At 46.1% G+C, this 23,743-nt stretch overlaps 1 protein-coding gene across 2 annotated transcripts in view; it reads left to right on the plus strand.

Moving 5' to 3' along the window:
* The window catches only part of Homer2 (homer scaffold protein 2), a 102,433-nt gene that overhangs the window by 38,090 nt on the left and 40,600 nt on the right, over nucleotides 1–23,743 (plus strand). For both annotated transcript variants that reach the window (XM_029480084.2, XM_021167674.3), the window contains exon 2: nucleotides 17,520–17,676. In XM_029480084.2, the coding sequence (XP_029335944.1) occupies nucleotides 17,520–17,676 (157 nt within the window). The remainder of the gene's footprint in view (nucleotides 1–17,519; nucleotides 17,677–23,743) is intronic.

The following is a 23,743-nucleotide window of genomic DNA, read 5'->3' on the forward strand; positions in this document are numbered from 1 at the left end:
ATATGGCTCGTCTTGTGATATAAGAAGTGGTAGAATCTTCTAGGAGGCAGGACCTAGTGAAAGGTGGTCCAGTCATTGGAGGCACTGCCATCAGAAAGATTGATGCCACGTGGGGGAAATGAGTCATAAGAGAGCAGGCTTGTCTCCTCACCCTGCCCAGCTTCCTTCCTCATCTTGTGTCCTCTTCTTCCACCCGTGTGTTAACATGACACCGTCCACTGTGTGACCCAGACATGGGAGCTCTCCTCAGAACTAAGCAGGCTCTGGCGCTGTTTCCGCAGTAGAACAGGATAGTGTCTCTTCACTGTTCCTTACCAGAATATCCTGGGTCTTTTGCTCTCTTGTCCAGTTTAGACCTCTGTACTCTCAGCGCTCACTCAGTCTGGAAGTCTACTTCTCATTTTCTACAAGACTGGTGTGATCTGTGAGCAAAGGACCTTTATCTAATCCTTCCTAATTTAATACTTTTATTTCCATCTCTTGTTTTACTGCATTAGAGAGGGCTTTCAGCATGGTGCTGAAAAAGAAAAAAGGAAAATAGTAAAACTTTGAATTTCTCGCCATTAATTGCTCTGTTGCCAGGTTTTCTGTAAATGTCCTTCACAAAGCTGAGGAAGTCCCCTCTGGTCATCGCTGATTGGCAGAATTTTTTTCTTTTCTATGAATGAGCATTAGGTTTTGTCAAACACTTGTTCTTACTGATATGATAATGTGATTTCTTTTGATTTGATGTGATGGATCACATTAATTGAAATAGTGGACCGCCTTACATACCCCAGGATGTCTTCCACTTGGTTGTGATGTGTAATTCTTTTTATACATTGTTGGGCTACATTTGATAATATTCTAGTAGTGAATTTTCCATTTGTCTTCATGAGGGGTATTAATCATACTCCCTCTGCTTCTGTCTCTGAAGGAGATTTTAAAGAACGTCTATAATTTCTTCTATAAGCATTTGACAGAGTTCACCAGTGAGCCCCTCTAAGCCCAGAGCTTCCTGTTTCCCCTATCTGATTCTATTGCTTCAATAGATCCCATCTTCATATTGTCTGCTTCTTGGTACATTTTCATCTAGGTTATCATGTCAGTGGGCAATGAGGTCATAATTTTTCTCTGTCTTCTTAATACCATTGCATGTGTGGTGGCAGTCTTTGTTCGTTTCTGATACTGGTCATGTTTTTTCTTGTCCTCCGTTATCCTGGACAACAGTTACTGGTAGCCTTGATCCCTTTCAAAGAATGAGCCTTTGGTTCTGTTGACTTTCTCTATTGATTTCCTGTTTTCTTTGTCACAGATTTTCTGATCTAAATGCCTTTATTTGCTTTCTTATGTTTATTCTGTGTTTAATTTCCTTTTCCAGTTTTCTAAGATAGACACTTAGATGACTGGTTCTTTTTCTTCCTTCCTTCCTTCCTTCCTTCCTTCCTTCCTTCCTTCCTTCCTTCCTTCCTTCCATCCTTCCTTCCTTCATGACAGGATCCCTTTACAGATTCCAGGCTGGCTTTGACTTCCAAGTGCTGAGATTATCGCCTGGCTATGGATGAAGACTTCACTGTGTGTAGTGTAGCGTAGCATAGCATCATGTGCTATAGCGCAGGTGCATTTGCGTGCAGGCGCATGTGGTCAGTGTGGGCCAGCGGTCAGTGTTAGGCATCCTTCTCAGGCGTTCTCTACCCTGGCTTTTGAGACAGAGCCTCTTACTGAAGCTGGAGCTCACCAGCTGGCTTGGCTGGCCAACCAGTGAGCCTCCGGGGTCCAGCTGCCTCTGTCCCCACAGTGCATAGATGTAGATGTGTGCTGCCCAGCTCTTCCACATGGAAGTTGAGGCCCATGCTCAGGTTTCCTGCTCACATGTAAGCCCTTTGCCAACAGAGCTGCCTCATCAGCCCTCATCTTTCTTCTAACTGTAAATTTCCCTCTCTTGCCTTTGTTTCTCCACACATTCTGATCAGTTACATTATTTTCATGTCATCTTAAAATCACTCTGCTACTTCTTCTTTGGTTCATGTACTATTTGCAAGTATGTTACTGAATATCCCAAAGATTTTGTAATTTCCAGCTTTTTGCTATCGATTGATCTATTCTGCGCCCCCCCCTTTCTCTCTCTCCCTGCTGAGGCATGGAACCCATGGTCTCCTGCCTGCTACCCAACCAAACTACAGCACCATTGTGCTGGTTAGTCTTCGTCAACTTGACAGAAACATAGAAATCCCTGGGAAGAGGGCCTCTCAGCTGAGGAACCGCCTCCATCCCATTGGCCTGTGGGTATGTCTGTGAGACATTTTCTTGATTAATGGTTGATATGAGAGGGCCCAGCCCACTGTGGATATGTAGTCCTTGGTTATGTAATAAACAAACAAACAAACAAACAAACAAAGCAAGCTAAGCAGTACATGGAGAGAAAGTCAGTACGCAACATTCATTCTTTGGTGGCCTCCGCTTCAGTTCCTGCCTCCATGCTCCTGCCCTGACTTCCTCCAGTGATGATGGGCAGTGATGTGGAAGTGAAAGCAAAATAAACCCGTTCCTTCCCCAGGTTGGTTTTAGTCCACGTTCTAACACAGCAACAGAAAATCTAAAACACACCCGCTTTATTATTAATGTCAGGTACAAAGGAGACTCAAGTCCCCCAGACCCCAAAAGGCAGTTCAGATATCTCAAAGTGGGCACAACCCAGACTATAGGAGGACTTCTGCTCATTAGATAAAAGCCAGCGTCCCTCAGGAACTTATAAAGCTGGTTGCTCTTTACTGAAAGGAGTCATTTCCCTTATCACTGGAAGAAAGGACAAATTGCTCTCTGCCATGCCTGGTAGCATTCTAAAGCACAAGCTGGCCTCCAGGCTCCATCAGTATCACATGTACCTGAGACACACTTCAGAACTCATGCCATTCTCCTTATAACCCTACAATTTCCAACACCCTCCCTCCCTCCCTCTCTCACCTGTCTCTCTCACCTGTCATCTTTTCTCTGTTCTCTCTCCCCTGCTGTTTTCTCCTCTCTCACAGATAGCCCTGGCCATGTCCAGTCTGGTGACCATGTCCAGTCTGATGGCCATGTCCAGTTTTATCTCTCCCTCTCTCTGCTACAGACTCTTCTAGATGCCTCTGGCTGTTCTTGCTATCATATCGATAAAACCCTTCCCCTTAACCACACCACGGAATGGTGATGTCAGTTTAGACAATTAGATTCTAGTTTAATTCCACTCTTGGAGCAGATATTATGTGACTTTTATTGTTTTGAATTTGTTAAGATATGTTTTACGGCCCAGAATGTAGTCTCTCTTGGTGAATACTCTCTGTGAGCTGAGCAATGTGTAGTCTTGGCTCTTTTTTTTTTTGGTTTGTTTGTTTGTTTAATGAAACAAGTTGTGGCTGTCAGTCTTTTCCGGCCGAGTGATGGTGATGTTAGAGTCACTGTGCCCTGACTGGAGCCCTGGCCTTCTAGACTCCTCCATCTGTCCTGGAGGGTTGTTAAAATCTCCAAAAACACACGTGGCTTTGTTTGCTTTCGGTTCTGTCAGTTTCATTTTTATACTGTTGTGAGGTGCACACCCATCAAGCATTCCCTATCTTGTTTGAGTAGGGCCCTCAAGAGCAAGGCCCCTGTAGCTTTGATAACTTCTGTTGCTTCTGAATTTGCCCTGTGTGAGTTTCGTTGTCTAGCTATCTTTTCTATTTATTGATGAGTTATCATGTGTTGTCTCTTCCTGTTTGCCCTTTTAATCTATTTTGCCTTTATATTTAAAGTGGAGTTCTTGGCAGTAACATATATTGGGGTTTGGTTTATAATCTAGTTTGATCTTTCAACTGATGAATTTAAAACATTAGCATTTAAGGTGATTGGTGATATTATCGTATTATGCCTATTAGATATATTCATTTTTATTTGCTTCTCTGCGCTGTTCTTATTCTTTAACACCCCCATCTCTAGCACACACACACACATACAAACACATACACACTCACATGACTACAAAGATACACAGACACACTCGTGCTCATACACACACACCTTTCACTCACACATACACATTTCACACACACTCATACACTCACATGCACACACACACAAACTTTTTGGCTTTATACTTTTCTTGTCTTTTATGTTTTGTGGTTCTGAGGAATCCGAGGTGCTAACCAAGCTCCGTCTCAGCCCAAACTCACTTTCAAATAACCAGATCCTGCTTCCCAGACAGAAGTGCCTGTCTTAGGGTTTTATTGCTGTGATGTCATGACCTTGGCTTTATAAGAGTTATACAGGAAACGTGAAATCGGGGCTGCTTCCAGAGGTTTAGTCCGTTGTCATCACGGTGAGAAGATGGCTGCATACATGCAAATGTGGTGTTGGAGAGGTAACTGAGAGTTCTCTGTCTGGATCCACAGGCAGCAGGAATAAATGAGACACTGCGCCTGGCTTGGGCTTCTGAATCCTCAAAGCCCCCAGTGACATGTCACTACCTTCATACCTACCTACTCCAACAAGACCATACTTACTCCAACAAGGCCATACCTGCTAATAGTGCCATGCCCTGTGGACTTACGTGGGCCATTTTCATTCAACCCCCCCCCAGTGTCTTCCAGTAACAGAATGGTTCCAGTTCTCCCCTTCACCCTGTGCCACCCCTGTCTCTCCTTTCACACTTACATATAAGTATGCACATGCATGCATGGTCAGACACACGGCATGGCTTCCTGTCTGAGCATCTGGTTACCTGTTTAAGGCAGCTGAGAATAAGGGATGGTTTGGTTTTCTCATTCACTTACTGAGCCTCTCTCTTCGTACATCTAAGTTCTGACACTTCCAGCTTCCTTTAATGTCTCTCGCAAGGCAGGGTAGTTATCCCCACCAAGCTTCATCTGAGGCCCCCCCTTTTTTTTTTCTCCTGCATTCCCAGAGGATAATATTTCAGAGTACAGAATTTTAGACCAGTGGTTTGTTTTTTTTTTCTCCCTCAACACATTAAACCCTGCACCCCACTGTCGTCTTGCTTGCACGGTTTCTGGTGCAAGGTTGTTTTTAGATTTCTCCTTTATAGGTCAGGGAGGTTGTGCCTCTCTCACTTGATCTCTTTTTAAAGCTTCGTTTTTTTATCTGAAGGTTTAGTGTGATAAGTATTGGTATACTCTGCTGGTTCTTTTAACAACAAACTAGATTCACCTGGGAAGAGGGAGCCAGGGTTGAGGAATTGCCTCCATCAGATTGGCTGTGGGGTATTTTACTGATTGGTGTTTGATGAGAGAGAGCCCAGCTCACTGGGCAGTCCCCCCTTCCCCCACTGGGCATTTGGTCCTTGGCTGTTGTATAAGAAGGAAAGCTGCGCAAGCCCTAGGGATGGGCTAGCAAGCAGTGTCCTTCCATGGGCTCTGCTTCAGTTCCTGCCTCAGGTTCCTGCCCTGAGCTCCTGTCCCAGCCTCCTTCAGTGATGGATTGTAACCTGTCAGCCAACAGCCCTCCCCGACCCGTTACTGTTTCCTCAGTGTTTTTATCACAGCAACAGAATTACAAACTCAGACTTACGGTTTTCTTTAGCATTGAGTTTGCTCTTCTCTGGCATCCTGGATGTGTGGTTTGGTGTCTGACATTCACACTGGGGTGAAATGTTTTGTCATCCTTGCTTTAAGTGGTCCTTCATGTCTGTCTTCTTGTTGTGGTTCTGTTATGCATGCCGCACTTTTCAAAGTTTTCCCTCAGTTCTTGTATTGAATGGGGTGGTCCCCCACTCTCTTTGCTTTTTAGCTTTGACACTTTCTATTGTCATAGCCTTAACCTTGGAGGTACTATCCTCAGCCCCATCCAGTTTGTGTGTGAGTCCACCCAAGACATTATTCAGTTCTGATACAATGTTTGATTATTACTATCACCACCACCACCATCACCACCACCATCACCACCACCATCACCACCACCACCACCATCATCACCACCATCACCACCACCACCACCACCACCACCATCACCACCACCACCACCACCACCACCACCATCATCACCACCACCACCATCACCACCATCACCACCATCACCACCACCACCACCATCACCACCACCACCACCACCACCATCACCACCACCACCACCATCACCACCACCATCACCACCATCACCACCACCACCACCACCACCACCACCACCATCATCACCACCACCACCACCACCATCACCACCACCACCACCACCACCACCACCATCATCACCACCACCACCACCACCACCACCATCACCACCACCACCACCACCACCACCACCATCACCACCACCACCACCACCACCATCATCACCACCACCACCACCACCATCACCACCACCACCACCACCACCACCATCATCACCACCACCACCACCATCACCACCACCATCACCACCATCATCACCACCACCACCACCACCACCACCACCACCATTTGTGAGTGATGCCTGTCTGTGCGTACCCACTTGCATACGTGTAACTTAGGCCGTTAGGCTAACACAATAAGTCTTTACTCACTGAACCACTGCTTGCCCAGCTCGTGGGTTTTGTCTTCAGTGTTCCTGCTTGATTCTTGCTTAGAAGTTCCATCTCTCTGCTTAATTAGCCATCTCTTTATGCCTGTTGTCAACCTTCCCCATTAAACCTTTTATCTTACTAATCACAGTTTTGAAAAAAAAATCCTGATCTGATCATTCCAAATAGTCCTTCCATGTAGTTTTGTGTTGTTGGAAGGTAGACCTGATGTACAGGATAAAAGGAGCCACAGTGAGCCAGCCTTCAGCAGCATAGTGGTCCGGTGCTAGTGGTCAGGGAAAGGGTCCTAGCAGTCTCACCGGGGATTCTTAGTCGTTTGGTGGCCTAACATTCCCCCTGCTCAGGTGGGACTACATAGTGGAGGGGCTGCAGTTGGGCATTTCCGATCTCCTGGGTCAGGTAGGCTCTGATAATGCTGCTAGCGCATTAGCTTCCTCTGAGGCAAGCCCGGTGAGGGAAGGGCCCTCTCTGGTGTCCTAAAGGCTACTTTCCTTTCCACCTGCTAGAAACATTCCTGAGTTTTTCTTTGATCTTCATTGCCAGAACTTGGGGTTACTGGAAGTAAATGTTTAAACAGAGGTCCCCTTTAGTCACAACTTTTCTCATTGGTGTAACGAAGGTCGTACAGTGCCCCAGGAGTAGCTTTTAGCTTCTTCCCTCTTCCGTTCATCCTCCATACAGGTGCCAGGCACCCTCTGCATTGCCTCTCCTACTATGCTACTTCTGGGCTCTAAACTCAGCATTTCCCAGCTACCAGAAAAATATCAATTTAAATTTTTAATTTAATTTTCCATTAATTTATTTACTTATTCACTTTACATCTTGATCATAGGCCCCCCTCTCCTCTCAGTCCTCCCCCTAAACCCCTCCCCTTCTCCTCTAAGAAGGGGGAGGCCTTCCCTAGATACTAACCCACCCTGGCACAGCAAGTCACTGCAGGACTAGGTACATCCTCTGCCACTGAGGCCACACAAGACATCCAGTTAGGGGAACAGTATCCATAGGTAGGCAGCAGAGTCAGAGATAGGTGCCCACTCCTGTTGTTGGGAGATCTGCTCAGCCATGAAGACCAACCTGCACATCTGCTGCATGGAGGTGGGTGGAGTGTGCTAGGTCTGGCCCATGTATGCTCTTTGGTTGGTGGTTCAGTCTCTGGGATCCTCCAAGGGTCCACGTTAGTTGACTCTGTTGGTCTTCTTGTGGAGTACCAATCCACTCCAGGTCTCTCAATCCTTCCCCCCAAAATTCCTCCAGACTTCCTGAGCTCCATCTAATGTTTGGCTGTGGTTTTCTACATCTGTTTTCATCACCTGCTGGGTGGAGTCTCTCAGAGGACAGTTATGCTAAGCTCCTGTCTGCAAGCTTAGCAGAGTATCACTGATAGTGTCAAGGATTGGTTATTGCCCATGGGATGGGTCTCAAGTTGGACCAGTCATTGGTTGGCCATTCCCTCAGTCCCTACACTTCTTTTAGGCAGAAAAAATTTGGGGTGGAAGGTTTTGTAGGTGGGGTAGTCTCCTTATCCTTCCACTGGGAGTCCTGCCTGGCTACAGGAAGTGGCCACTTAAGTCTCCATGTCCCCTACTGCTAGGAGACTCAGCTAGAGTCACCCTCATAGACTTCCTGGAAACTACAATAGCCCAGGTCTCTGGCACATCCTAGAGATGCCCCCTCCTTAATTTTATTTATTAACACTTTTTTCTTTTTTTCTCTGTGTAGCTCTGGCTTTCCTGAAATTCACTCTGTAGATCAGGCTGGCCTTGAACTCGGAGATCCTCCTGCCCCACATGCTAGGATCAAAGGTGTGTGCCACCATGCCCACTTATTAAATATCTTTTTGAGGCAGAATCTTACTATATAGTTCTAGCTAGCTTGAAACTTCCTATGTATACATGGTTGATCTCAAACTTAAGGTAATCTTTCTGTCTCTGCTTAACTAGAACTGGCATGTGTCAATCACCCCTGATTCATTTTGGTATATTAATAGGAGAGCAACAGATCATAGGATTTGATATACTCCAAGATAAAGTGGACAAGAGACTGCAAGACATGACCTCACAAATGAGTTCATTGCTACCGATTGGTCAACTTATTTGTAAATACTTCTTAACAAAATCAGTATAAAACATCAAAGAAGATTCTAGTTTATTCAGAGAGACTGCTTATTCAAACATTTAATTTATTTTTTATTTTAGGCGAATATAGATTCCCTCAACATTTAAAACTGAGAACATTATTTTCTTAGTGTTAAAAAAATTTCTCATTAGTTAAGATTAGAAATTGTGTTTCCAAGTCACAGCCTTGTATAGCATAAAGTGGGTTATACTGTGTTTCACTGTAGCCTAATATGAAAATCTGCGTGCACAGATGTGTTGTAACAAGAGGAAGAACACAGACTGTTCCTTCAGTGAGAATTTTCACTTGCTTGAATTAGACTGTCCCAGAGATCATTAATCGTGTGAGTCTGGCAAACATGCCACCTGCTTTCCCAGAAATGATTACTTGGGTGTTTTCTAATTCTGTGTGGTGGGGTTCACAGCATATAAACTGTAAAATTCTAATTTTTTTTTAAATTCAAAACTTGTTCTACTCACCTTGATTTCTTTTGAAAATAGGATCTTATAGAACCCAACTTGGCCTTACATTTACCATGTAGCCAAAAGATGACCTAGAATTTCTGATCCTCCTGCCTCCACTTCCTAAGTACTGTGATTACAGACCTGTGCCAATCGTACCCATCTTACTCAGTACTGGGGATTGAAGCTAGGACTTCATGGGTGCTTGGCAAGCACTCCATCAATTTAGCCATATCCTCAGCCCTGGAATGGTTTTTGTAATAGAATGATTTAGATGTTCAATATGCTTTCTACAGAATATGATGAGTCTGTACTGAAATCTTAAAGTGCTTTCTGTAGGCAGTACATAGTGGATTGAATGCCCCATGCATGCCTAAAGTCGTCTATGAGTGCAGGTTATACACCTATGAGCAGCTTATGTGACAGATGTATGTGTCACATAGCATCCGTGTGATTTCCCAGCAGGACTGGCTGGAGAATACCACTTCTTAAAATTCCAATTACATAATTATGGGAACAAATATCTAAATCCATTTAACATTTATCCTACATATGTATTTTTTAGAAATGCATTTGGAAGAGAAAATTGCTTTGATAAAAATTTCCATGGAACACAGTGGACAGATGCTGGCCCTGAGATAAAGACTGATTTCCTTAGCACGGTGTTCAGGATCCACAGCTGTTGTGTTCTACAACATCTTGGCTTCATCTGCGGGTACCCCTTCTGTAGCTGCCCAGGGCTCCTAGTGAATAAGACCCAGACCTCTGTCTAGGAGTGAGGAGGATGTGTTTGGAGGACGCAACTATGGAGAGGTGCTGTTTGAACCTAAAACTGCATTGTAATGAGTTCTCGCCAGTCTCTGTCGGTGATGAAGCCTCGGCCTTTCCTCGCCTTCTCGCCCTCCCTGTAAGCTCTTTGTTACTTTGTATCCTCAGAGAAGCTTCACAGTCACCCATGGAAATGCTGGCTTTCCTGGCTCGTTTCTCTACTACTGGCCATCCATTCACAGTGCCTGGGCATGAATCAGATGTCCTCCCTCGGGGCAACCCCTGGCCTATGGAACTTAATTAGACCTATACCTCAATAGGAGGACGTGTGCTGAATGCTCTTTACAAACTGCTGGACACTCTGAGGAATAAGTAGCATCATTAATCAAGTCTGTCATCGTTCATTGGGGGCACTTGTCTCTGCGACTCTCTGGTGTAAATGTGACCTAAAGGGAAACCCCCTGTCGGTGGACGAGGAGAATTTATGACAAATGCTTTTACTCTGAGGCCTCTGATTTATGAGGTGCGATAATTAGCTGTCTGGTAGTGTGTAGTCGGAATAATTTAACCCAGCAAGGCAGCTGTGGTCCACCGGAAGGGGCTCCGATGGGCAGGGAGGTGGTCTTCAGGTTCAGGCTTGGTGGGGTCAAGTCCGACAAGTACTTGTGCATTCTTGGAACAAGAATAATCCTTTGTCCCTGAAAATGGGCAGAACTGCTTGTATCATGCCCACCACTTTTTAGGCTTCTATGTATAGAATTTGTTCTTGCCCATGCATGTGTCTGCATATTTGCTGGCACTTCGCTTTTGTTTGCTATTAACTTTATAATAATACATTTCAGCATCCGATACAGCCAAGTCTCTCCCATTGCTCTTCATTTTCAGACTGTTTAGTTTTTGGTCTTATTCACATAATGAGTTTTCTATACACATGACCTTGTCTAGTTCTAAAAATAATCCTGCTGATATTTTCATTATATTACTTACATATTAATTTAGAGGTAATTGACATCTTCATATTGATTTTCTTATGTAAGAATGGGGTATGTCATATTTATTAATGATTTCTTCAATGTACCTTTGAAGATTTTACATTTTTTAATATTTTTATTTTTGGTGGAAGTTTTATTTATTTTTTTTTTGCATACTTCTTTTTTTTGTTGTTTTGTTTTGTTTTGTTTTTTCGAGACAGGGTTTCTCTGTGTAGCCCTGTCTGTTCTGGAACTCACTTTGTAGACCAGGCTGGCCTTGAACTCAGAAATCTGCCTGCCTCTGCCTCCTGAGTGCTGGGATTAAAGGCATGTGCCACCACGCCCAGTTTACCTTTAATTCCAGCACTTGGGAGGCAGAGATAGGCAGATTTCTGAGTTCGAGGCCAGCCTGGTCTACAGAGTGAGTTCCAGGACAGCCAGGGCTACACAGAGAAACCCTGTCTCGAAACAAAACATAACAAAACAAAACAAAACAAAATTCATTGTAATTTCTATCTGGTTATCTGTGCTCATTGGTTTATTTTTTAATAGTGATTTTGTACCTCACCACCTTACTGAATTTTACTATTCATGTGTGCAGTAACTTTTGCAAATAGGGGTAACCATACTATTTGGATTTTGCATGAGAGTAGAACCCCAGTGTACTTGTGAATTAGATTTTCTGCTTGAGAGAATATGTGAGAATCTCTGTCTGCGTTCCTCTGCCCCTTGTAGCTCTCCGTCTGAGCTCTGGGTATTTGGCCTTACCGGCAAGAGGCCTGTTAGCCATCTGGAATGCTGGCTAGAGGCCAGGTAAGCAACGTTTCTGGCCCTTGCTTGGTATCCTCAGAGAGAGTGAGGAGTATGGCCTGGTAATGTACATTTACAAGGCCTTAGGAACTATGAAAGCAAAGCAAACAAAATAAAAGTGGATTACACATGAGACTTCATGAGATGCCATGGTAGGACTTCCGGCCAGCAGAGAGAGGAATTTTAGGTCCCCAAATGGTCCCTGTGTTGGCATGGACATGAGTGCTGGAAGAAGGACTGGGGTTAGGTTAGTTGTAGAATGCTTGCCTAGCGTGTGTGTGTGTGTGTGTGTGTGTGTGTGGCCCTGAGTGACCCGCAGTGGTCCCAAACAACAGAAGTCCTAAATGAAAGAGCAGAGGGACTGAGGAGATGGCATTCTTGCCACACAAGCTTGAGGGCCTGGCTTTACATCCCGAGCCAATGTAAAAGCCAGGCTTGGTAGCATTCTCCTGTAACCCCAGCAATGGTGAGGTGGGAGGCCAGCAGAGACAGGCAGAGCCCTACCTACTGCCTGGCTACCCAGCCTGGCCTATGTGGTGACTCTTAGGTCAAACAAAAGGTGGGAAGTACCTGTGGTTGTTCTTTGACTTTTAAAGCAATACACACACACACACACACACACAGAGTCTGGAACCTGTGAGTGTTCCCAAAGGCCTGGAGCTGGTCCTATGAGGGGTAGAACAGAGAAACCTATGTTGCTGGCCAGGTAAGACCTTACCATCTAGCTTGGGGAATCTCTCCTTTAAGTACTGCATGGATGCTTATTTGAAGGGGCTCAAGAGTCAAGACTAAACGGGGAATGTTATGAGCCTTTGAGATGTTTAAATAGCTGCTCAAATAATTTCCGAATTATTTTTTGCAATTCAAATTAAATAGAGGCAGGAAAATAAGAGTCATAAGGCTTTATAGATTTATGTCAGAAAACAGCCAGGCACTGAGCAAGTGAAAGATTATGACAAGTTAAAACCTCATTTTTCTTTCTTTTCTGGAAGAAGAAGAAAAAAAAAAGTAGGCATGCCAGTTCTTTGCAGAATTACTTCACACGCAGCCAGAAATCGTTCAAAGCCAAAGTGGTAGCTCTGCCGAGGGGGTTGCATGTTTCAAACGTACATATGTTGCACAGAGCATCTAATTATTCTTGGGGACAATTACTGTCAGGTTCCAAAATGTGTTCAATGAGCAGCAATTGGTGTTTATTCAGCTTTTAAAAGACTATGCAAGGGAACAGTAGGTTATATTGTCTGCCTGAGGAAGCATTTTGCCATCCGGAAACATCTGCTTTCTATTTAAAGCTGCAGAGAAGGAATGGGGTGTATTTCAAACATACTCCCCGAGCACTGAACACCAAGGAGAGGGGCATGAGACTGGATTTGAAGGTTATTTCTGGTCTCTGATCCACACTCCTCCGCTGGTCCCTGCTGGGAGGGGCCTGTGGCCTCCTGGATGGGAAGCCCTCATTCTGTAGACTCTCCTTATTGTGATTTGCACACATATAGGCCCTGACAGTGATGTCCTACTTACAACACTTTAACCTGCTCAGGTGAGGCTAAATTAGCTCTCAGAGTTGGGGTCTGTTTCTCTGAATTTAAAGCACTCCAGTTGTGTTCATCTTGCTGCTCTGCATCATCTTAGGACCCTGAGCTCTGTGTGGAGAGCACTGTCCCCTCATAGCTGTGAGGAGGAGCTGATGAGGACATTGCAGATGTCCTGTGAAGGACAGTGTATTAGTTAGCTAGCTCACTGTAGTAAACTATGACGTTAGCTGCTCAAGCCATATCTCTGTAAGGCAGGAGTCTGAATGCCCCTTACCTGGATGCAGTCCTGTGTCAGATACTGTGATCGGGTAGGGACTGAAGTCTCACAGGAAGGCTTGATGGCCGAAGGATCTGGTTTGTAATTCACATGGTTGTTGGTAGAATGTTGGCCCCTGGGGATACGGAGTGCCTTATAATGTGGGACTCTTAATGTTCCCGAAAGCCGACAAGGGAGAGTCAGCGAAAAACAAGTCACACACGTGACAACCTGTGACCTTTGCCGTATTCTGTTGGTTAAGAGAGTCAGACTAGTGATAATCCTATGCAGGAGGCTGAAGGAGGAGAATCACAGATTGGGGTCCCTGGGGACAAACTGCCTAAAAAACAGGCCTGGACCCCAATCAATATCTCTCAATCAAACAAACAAGGACAAACAACAAAGTAAGTCTCACCTTCAGGGGGAGATGACATCAGGAGCCACGTGAGAGCCTGTATACTACACACAGCTGCTGTGTTACATGGTTAAGAGAGAGTTAAAAGTTCTCAGATACGCCACTCACTGTGTGACCCAGGCAGGCCTCCTGGCCATTCGGAGCCTCTCTCTCCCACCTGTACAGCACTTTCTCTACAGGATTATTGTGATCTTAAATGAGAAATCCCATATGCAGAATGCTAAGCAGTTGGTAAATGTCAGCGCCTGGCTGTTCTTTTCATCCTGGTCTTTTTTTTTTTTTTTTTTTTTCCTTCTTCTTGAAATAACATTAGACTTTTTGAATATCAGAAGAATAGCTTGAAACTCCCCAGTGCTCTCAGATTGGGTTATTCATGTGGAAATCCCAGTCCTGTGGGTGATTTGCTGGGTGGGCACTGAACTGCTATCAGAATGGCTGTGCAGGTCCAGGTCCTCTCCAGTCCCGTCTCCATCCCCACCCGCTAAACCCCGTTCCTCATCACCATCTTTGTTTGCTGGGCACGAAGGACCAAGGGAGGTAGCTCTGTAGCCTCAACAGGGCCTTAGCTTTTTGGTATAGTGATCAGTTTCAGGATGGATGGGGTGGAAGTCCCAGCAGTGCCCCTCCTAGGCCTCTCCCTGTAGAAAGCCTGGCTCTAGTGACTGGGCTATGGCCAGATGAGCCTGCTGTACCTCCCCAACTCCAGGTTGAGGTCCTGGAGGCAACTCAAGGTTTTCAGATTCCAGAGCTGAGAAGGCAAAGTTGGAGATGGCGGCCTCTTGTCTGAGGGCTCTCTTGTGCCAAGTCATGCCAAGCAGACAGCAGGCCACTTTGGCCATATTCTAAGTCACAAAGCTCTGCCATCTTACCTTGCCTTCCAGTCTTCTTCCCTTTGACTGCCTCATGTCCTCACTCCTGCAGGTCTTAAGGTCACAGCACATACAGAAAGTCATTGCTGGAACACAGCCTACTCTTTACCTTCCCTCCCTCCTCCCTGATGAGAACACTGCCTCTGCTCTCTGACCGGAGAACCTCTGCCTCCCCTCAGCCCCCTTTCCTCACCCTTTGCATCCATAGAGTCAGTCCTTGGTTCCACTGTTGACCCCCAGAGCTGTAGGAGACTTTTCAGGAGTAGATTGAGTCACTGTCAACTGTGTCATTCTAGATGAGAGACACTGGCTGTGGGGACCCTGTTGTTTTCTGAATCCTTGGGTAATGTCTAAGGGCAGGACTTCCCCAGGCACCTAGAACTCCTATCAGAGAGGCCGCAGGCCCTTTCACTAGAGAGTCAGGTGCCAGGGGCTAGGACAGGCTTGGGAGCTAGTAATTTTAGTAATCTTGGCTAATTGCTATCATGAAGGTTTAGCAAACCCTCATCCACGCCCTGCGCTCTTGCACACGAGTGTGTGTGTGTGCGCGCGTGTGTGTGTGCGTGTGTGTGTGTGTGCGTGTGTGTGCGCGCGCGTGTGCGCGCGCATGTGTGTGTGTGTGTGTGCGCGTGTGTGTGCATGTGTGTGTGTGCGCGCGAGTGTGTGCGCGCGTGTGAGTGTGTGTGTGTGTGTGCGTGTGTGTGTGTGTGTGTGCGCGTGAGTGTGTGTGTGTGTGTGTGTGTGTGTAAGCAGTCCCAGATCCCCCTCCTCACCGAGGGAGGGAGCAGGAGGGAAGGTCTGAAAGCTGGGGCTCCATCCCTGAAAGGAGCTCTTCTCTGACCCTCGGACTGCCAGTTAATGCTGTGGTAGAGTACAGCAGAGATTCAGTATAATTTAATCCCCCATGCTCTCTGTGGCGACAGCTGCTCACCTAACTCCTCTCTCACATGTGCAGGCCGTTGCCTGAGAACGTTTGTCTTTACAGTGTTGTACTTAGATGATTAGAAAGCTACAGTGCTGGCTGGTGAGTGGCACAGCTGGGCCATCCAGACACCAGACTTCCCCACATGGTATTCATGGATATGCACTCCACAGCTTGGACTCTTGAGGACAGATGTGAAACATTGTGGCAAGAATCTTCCGTTTCTTTCTACAGCTGTCATGCAGCCACTGGAAGGGTGTGGATCTAGGGTGAAGCCAGTGAGTGAACTTGAGACTTACTGATGGAAATGCCTGAGTAACCCACACTCCTACTGGTATTTTGCCTGCTCCCTGGGTCTAGAGAGGGCACAGGGATGCCGGCCTCCAGCTGCTCCTCTGGAGTACCAGCTCCAGAAGCAGCGATATTGACATTATCCTCTTCGCAGACTCTTCCAGAGGTTCCTGAGTTCCTCTAACACTGTGCCAATATCCACGATATTATCTGACATCCCTTATATGAGGCTCAACGAGTAAATTGCTTTCCTAGAATAAAGTTTCCCCCTGGGAGCTGTGTTTCCAGTAATGAGTCTTCTGCAGGCACTGTGTGGGGGAAGGCGGGGGGGGGGGGGAGCGGGCAGCGCAGGATGGGAGAGAGCACAGAGACTCCTGCCCAACCCCTCCTCACTGACAGCATAGCCACTTGAGAGTTCCCTGCCCTTTGAATTTTTGTGTCCACTCAGGTGTCCTGTTCTTTATCATCGCTTTTGACATTGCCAGGACTTTGAAATTTTGACTAAGCCAAAATCAAACCTTTAGGTTTAATTGAATCTTTAATCAATACTTAGTAATCTATAGTGTTTTTGTGACTTTATTTTTGCATGCTGGTGGCTCCCCTCCCCAATTTTTATCTTATTTTGAACTTAGAAGAATTTTGGAGTTTGCCTACAAAGCCTTTTTTTAAAAACCAGATTTTGTGATGAGTCTGTGTTTCAATTTTTTTGTTACTTTGTTAAGCAAATATCTCAAAGCATGACTGTGCAGTGGATTCTATTATAATTTAAAAACCTGTCTTAGTTATTAATCTCTATTGTCAGGACCTAATTAATTCTTTACTAGACAGAAAGAAACAGAGATAATGTGTTAATTTGGTTAATTTTTTTAGCAGTCAGAGGAAGTGTTCACAGGCAGGTAGGATGAAAGAGAGAGTTCAGTCAGAGCAGGAAGGAGACTCAGTAGAGATTAGACTAGAAGGAGGGTCTACAGAAATCCTGACAGCCTCTCTAAACTGCATAGTCCTTACAAGTTTCAAAAGTGAACTAGCGATGATGCTTCCAAGGCTATAAAATAATTCTGTCATTCAAAACAGCTCCCCAAATCTGAGAAATACTTGAATATTAAGCTTCAAGTGGGTTACAGAATCCTAAAATCAATGCATTCTCCCAAAATAAAAAATTTTAATTTTCTAAAATGAATTAGTTCCAAAGAGTCCCTCACCCCCACAAATGCCAACAGGGTGTCAGGAAAAAAAATAGAACTCTTGACAGCAATGTAAAAACTCTCAACGAAGAATTTCATTTTAAGCAAATTGCTCATTAGGCCAGTTGCCCAGCAGCCTCCAGGTAGTGCAGCTAAATGGAGTGTGGGCTGCAGAAACCACTCACAGGGATACTGTCCTCCTCCTCCCCCTCCTCCCCTTCCTCCCCCTCCTTCCCCTCCACTCCCTCCTCCTCCTCCTCCCTCTTCTTCCTCCTCCTCATTTTAATTGTTCTCATACATATGTATCTTTGCCAATAAGCTACTTGAAATTGTATGAGACAGTGGGTGGCCTAGGAATCATAAATTATACATTAGGTCAAGTCCCATCATTTCACACACACATCTGTCCTGTTGCAGAGAACAGCCCATCTTCACCACGCGAGCGCACGTCTTCCAGATTGACCCCAGCACCAAGAAGAACTGGGTGCCGGCAAGCAAGCAGGCCGTCACGGTTTCCTACTTCTATGATGTCACCAGGAACAGCTATCGGATCATCAGTGTGGATGGAGCCAAGGTACTGGCCTGCCAGGCAGTTTTGACACCCTCACTTAGTTTGATTCCAAAACAGGTTGGTGCATTTGAAAGATGAAGGGTTCCGGAAGCTGTATCCCTGCTATCTTATCGCAGACCCGCATAACAAACGGAGCGTGGGTTGCAGAACAGTCCGCATAATCGCACATCTTCTTGCTCTTTCTTTTCCACCTAAAATCATGGCAAATGAGTAAGAAAACAGATCTCCCGTTACCTCACTGTCTCCATAATTAACATTTTAATGCCCATGCAGTGGCTACTATAAGAGCCTGTAATGATCTTAATTTGTTAAGATGGCTTCAGTTTCTTGCTGTTATAGATGCTAAGCATTCCCCATGTAGTGGATATCCCCAGTTGTTCATTTTATACCTACTGCTTCCTTTTGAATGTTTCCTCGGGGTAGACTCCTACAGGTAATATTATAGGCCGTGCTATTAACACTTTACGACCCTCGATGCATACTTCCGGCATGCTTTTTCTCACAGCCTGTATGATGATGCTAGTTTATTGCACTCTTGCAATCAATGAGTATTGCCTCTAATCTGATTCTGGAATTATTAGACATGGGAATTAATTTTTATTAAATAAGTGAGGAGTATTTCTTCTCTTTTCTTTTTGTGGAGCAGGAGGTTGTGATATAGCTCAGGCTAGATGGGAACTGGAGGCAATCCTCCTGCCTCAGTCTCCTGAGTACCGGAATTACAGGCATGGCCTATCATATTTGATTTAGTATTTCTAACAATGCTGTGTATTCCTGATATTTCATCCCTCTCTGTTATTATCCCTGTCTGTAATTTGGCCACATTATTTGTGGGAAGAGAATAAAGGGATGCCAGCCAAAGTACTCTCATGTCCTTAAAAATAAATAAGCCTTCTGCATCAAAGTCTTTCTGCCTCTACTCTGTGACCACTGGATATTTCTCTGTGCTGACGTGTCACCTGACATTCAGTGTGTTTGAAGGTAAAACCCCCTGATCACCATCTAAACCACGATTCTAGTTCTATTTTCTAGTATTTGGTATAAAAACCAAAACAGAGTGTATATCTGGTTTGTTTTAAAGCTGTAGCTCTTGTAGCACCAGACGTGCTCGGACCCCAGCTGCATCTCTTTGCTGGTGGCTCCTCACCTACTGTCTGTAGTCCCTTGTGGATTCTGTGGCAAGGCCAGCTTTCCTAGACAGTAGAAAGTAAAAGGGCTGGGAGCTGAGCAGTAGAATGGAGCCTATTCATTGTCCCCTCTTAGCCAGTAGAGAGAGAGGGAGGGAGTCTTCATTACAGGGTCTCCTGGTAAGGCAGGAGACCCTCCTCCTCTGATGCAGCACCCTGGCTTTCCTCCAGGCATCTAATTGGTCTCATGGTCCTTTCTTTCTCTTTCAATTTCCACATCTAGGCATAGGTAGTGGGGTTTTACACTCTTGTGGAGGCATGGCAAGCTGGTACTGGTGCCCAGTCCTGACTCATTGGGTTGGCACAAGGTTCACTCTGACAACTAGAGAAGTTTTTCCTGCCAGGAAGTGGTAGCACATGCCTTTAATCCCAGCACTGGGGAGGCAGAGGCAGGCGGATTTCTGAGTTCGAGGCCAGCCTGGTCTACAGAATGAATTCCAGGACAGCCAGGGCTACTCAGAGAAACCCTGTCTCAAAACAAAACAAAACAAAACAAAACAAAAACAAAAAAAGAGAGAGAGAGGAGATTTTCCTGATATTTTTCATCCAGGGAGTATGTGTCCTCTATCATTTCAGAGAACAGCAGTTGTTCTGATGAACAACTTGCGAGACTAAAGAATTAGTTCTTCCAACTAAGCAGCTGCAATAGAGCACTGGGGGTGTGGTATGGGGTGGCCCATAGCAAGGATGTGTGACAGCGCCTGACTTGTAGTAGGCACCTCATTTGTAATGATGGGCCACCTGAAGGGTGCCTTGATTTTAAAGTTTTATTTTATCTCATCTTCACTTCTGGGAGACTCGGTGGGACTGCAGTTGTAATTACCACGTCTCTGTGCTTCTAGCTGCAATTGCTTGGGCTCTCTCCAGGATGTTCTGGCAGGGATGGAAAATTGAGCCCACCTGCTTTCTTTCATCTATAGATTCCAGCAGCACGCCTGCCATCCTTAGATGGTTTTGCACTTCTGTCAGTTGAGTTATCCACGGATTTATTGGTTTTAACTATAGCTAAAACAGTGTCCTTAGAGCAAGTGTGTTGGTTATTAGCTGGGCTTTTAGTAATTTGTCAAACTGTCAGCCAGTGTGTCGGTATGCCTCTGCAGTTCTTGGCAGTATGGTGGAAGCCAGCTAAAATGGCTCTGAGGAGTCAGATGGGTGCGCGAAGGCAAGTTACATGATAGTCATGTCGTGGAGGTAACTCCGGCCTAGTGTGGGGTCATCACTGAGTCAGAGAGGCACTTAAGAAGAAGGAATTGGAAATGTAGACTGTGAAGCATCACTGGAATTCAGAGACTAAGCCAGAGCTTCTCAGGCTGCCTCCCATCGTGTCCCTGGTCACCTTAGATGTTCTTAAAGTCCACTTAGAGTTCCAGCTTCACTGCTGCGGCATGGAGAACTGCAGCAGAGAGCCTTGTTTGGCAAAGGGAGCAAAAGGCTAGGGAATGAGGGTTAGACTTAGTCATTGAAATACTATCCCTGTCTCTAGGAGCTAGGGACAGGGGCAGGTCTCTTGTCCCAATAGTACTAGATGTTCCAGAACCACCACAGTCCTGCTTGACTCTCCCTTGGCAGCAGCAAGTAAGATGGGCAGGAAACATCAAGAGAGAACCTTGTGCTTCCAGCTTCCATAGTTAGGCAAGGAGTGGAGTCAGGACCTCACTCAGACCATGCTAGGGATCACCACCCGGCTCACCCTTCTTTGCCCAGTACTGAAGTCTTGCTGCCTCGAAGCCCAGCTCCTGCCTCGTCTGAATACTCTAGATTTCTTGCCTTCCTTCCTGTGGCTGCAGTAAATGTAGTCTGCTGCGCTGCTTGCTAGGCACCTGTGCTGACATGAGGCCTCTGCTCCTGGGCTCTGGTCTGTAGCCTCCCCTCAACATCTCCATGCAATCAATATGGCTCGCTTCTCCTTGTTTCTGAATAGCTGCTGTGGGTCATGTTCACTTAGGCCCTTGTCTTAGTCAGGGTTTCTACTCCTGCACAAACATCAGGACCAAGAAGCAGTTGGGGAAGAAAGGGTTTATTCGGCTTACACTTCCACATTGCTGTTCATCACCAAGGAAGTCAGGACTGGAACTCAAGCAGGTCAGAAAGCAGGAGCTGATACAGAGGCCATGGAGGGATGTTCTTTACTGGCTTGCTTCCCCTGGCTTGCTCAGCCTGCTCTCTTATAGAACCCAAGACTGCCAGCCCAGAGATGGTCCCACCCACAAGGGGCCTTTCCCCCTTGATCACTAATTGAGAAAATGCCTTACAGCTGGATCTCATGGAGGGATCTCCTCAACTGAAGCTCCTTTCTCTGTGATAACTCCAGCTGTGTCAAGTTGACACAAAACCAGCCAGTACAGCCCTTCACCCATCAAGCATCCATCCAAGCTCCAGATATCTTCAGGCATGGATGCACCCATACACTGGGAAGTATGGCTACCTTGTTTCTTCTCCACCACTGTGTTCTCCACCACAGGAGAATGACTCTCTTTTTGTTTGTTTGTTTAAGGCCTTTGATTGTAAATTTTGATCTGAACTGGGAACTCAGTTCGTGGGCGTACCTCGATAACCCAAAGCAGGCCTTGACCCCCCCCCCTTCTCTTTGTCAGCCTGGTCACATCAAGCCTATGTCCTCGAACTTCTGTGTGGCACACATAGGCCAAATGTGCCTCCCAGAGCACAGGGTATCAATGACTGGAAAAGCGAACATGTGTCCCTCTGGGATGGAGTAGATAGACTTCAGTCACAAGTTGCTGGGATGGAAGAGAGGCAAATGGTGTTTTGAGCTAAGGCCACACCAGACGCAGTAGCTATTAAACTCAGCTGCTGGAAGAGCACAAGCTCTGCTGGAGGGGTGGTGCTGGAGCCAGCACTCAGCTGCTGCCATCCCAACCCAGGCACTGCAGGTGCCTCTTCCCTGTCACCTCCTGGAGGAGAAAGGACAGAAGGCTTCACCGACCTGAGAGAAAACAGGAGGCTTAGGAAGACTTAATTCACCTTGTTCTTTCTTTCTTTTTTTTCTTTCTTTTTTTTTTTTTTTTTTTTTTTTTTTTTGGTTTTTTCGAGACAGGGTTTCTCTGTATAGCCCTGGCTGTCCTGGAACTCACTTTGTAGACCAGGCTGGCCTCGAACTCAGAAATCCGCCTGCCTCTGCCTCCCGAGTGCTGGGATTAAAGGTGTGCGCCACCACACCCGGCTCTTTCTTTTTCTTGAAACACAAGCACACTCCCTTTGTTCGGTAACAGTATGACACATGTCCTTCCGGTTGTGCCCTAAAGACATGGCCTGGTGAGAAGTCTGCTATGTGGTACCTCTGTGTTATCCAAGCCCTAGGAGGTAATGTGAATCCTATATTTGTATATGGACTGTCCAGATACTGGGTTCTTTGCATATGGAGTTAGGAAGAGGTGTGCCTGGCTTGCTTGCTTGTCTCAGAGCCAAGGCAGAGTAGATAGCACCATAGACATGTCAGAGTAAGTTATGATGCGGGGGTGGGGGGGGGGTAAGGTGTGATGAGGCCAAGCCTGGCTGTCCCCTCTCTAGGCCTGCAGCAGGTGAACCATGTGCACAGAAGGAGAGTGAGCAGGGGCAGGGCCAGTGCCAAGGGTGAGCCAGGATCACAGATGATGGACAGACGGGGACCACAGAAATATAACACCTAACTCCCAGCTGTCAGAGCCCTGTCATAGCTGTTACAGTCGCACGATTTGTAGTGAGCTTTGCACAGAATGGCCAACTCCATCATAAAGAAGCGTGTGTTCCAGAGCACTTGTTAATTGAGCCATTGCAGCCTTGATTTCTCTGTGCTTTTGGCACTCGTTGTGGACCAAGTTCATCACTGTCATCCGCATGAAAAGCTGCCTGTGCTATGGGCAGGGCTTGCCTGAAGCAGGTGCTCCTCCCGGGTGTGCTGGATGACTCTCCTGCCCTTGGCTCTTGGTTATTTATAGGATCACAGAAAACCTACATTAGCAGAGACCTGAGGGGTCATCTGTTCTACAGATATTTAGCAGTGCTCACTGTGCCTGAAGTTCTGCCTGTCCGCGGTGCTTCAAAGGACAGAAGCAGCTGAAATCTTAGAATACTTAGGGTATTCTAGGAATGTAAAGTTGCTTTCAAAAACACAATCAGAGGCCGGTTAGGTGGCTCAGCAGGTAAAGGTGCTGCCAAGCTTCAAAGTCTGAGTTTGGTTCCCTGGACCAACATGATGGAAGGCAGGAACCAACGCACAAAAGCTGACCTTCATAAATGCGCAGTTGCATACATGCTTGCTTGCGCTTTTTCTCAACCCCTCCCCCTCTCCCTCCCTCCCTTCCTCCCTTCCTCTCTCCCTCATTCCTTTCCTCCTTCCTCCCTCTCTCTCTCTCTCTCTCTCTCTCTCTCACACACACACACACACACACACACAAATGGACTATTCTAAAACAAAACAAAACAAAGAACACAGGTTCCCTCTTCCACCCACCATTGCTGTTTTCTCTTCTGAAAAAAAAAATGTAGAGCTCCTCTGTTAAGAGATTGAGTTTCTAGAATGTTCCTACCACCCAGTAGGTTTTCAATATATGTCTTATTTTTTCCTTCCATTTCTGAGGCATAAGGAGAACATGGGATTGGGACGGGGCATCTTGCTAATCTACTTTAGGAACAGGCAGCCCATCTTTTGGTTGCTGTACCTCAAAGTTTCTCTTTTGAAAAGGGGAAGACCCCCACTGGGTGTCACCTCACCTGACTCTGACCCCCACGCCCTACACACACACATCAAACCACTGTGGGTCTGGGTGCATTCTCTCCCACTGGAGCCAGACAAGGTGATCCATTTAGGGCCTCTGAATCTACAGGTAGACAGACAACAGGCTCAGGGGACAGCCCCCACTCCAGATGTTGGGGGCCCACCCTGC

Source organism: Mus caroli, unplaced genomic scaffold (assembly GCF_978045245.1).
Source record: "Mus caroli unplaced genomic scaffold, Mus_caroli_1 scaffold_8, whole genome shotgun sequence".
NCBI classification, from domain to species: domain Eukaryota; kingdom Metazoa; phylum Chordata; class Mammalia; order Rodentia; family Muridae; genus Mus; species Mus caroli.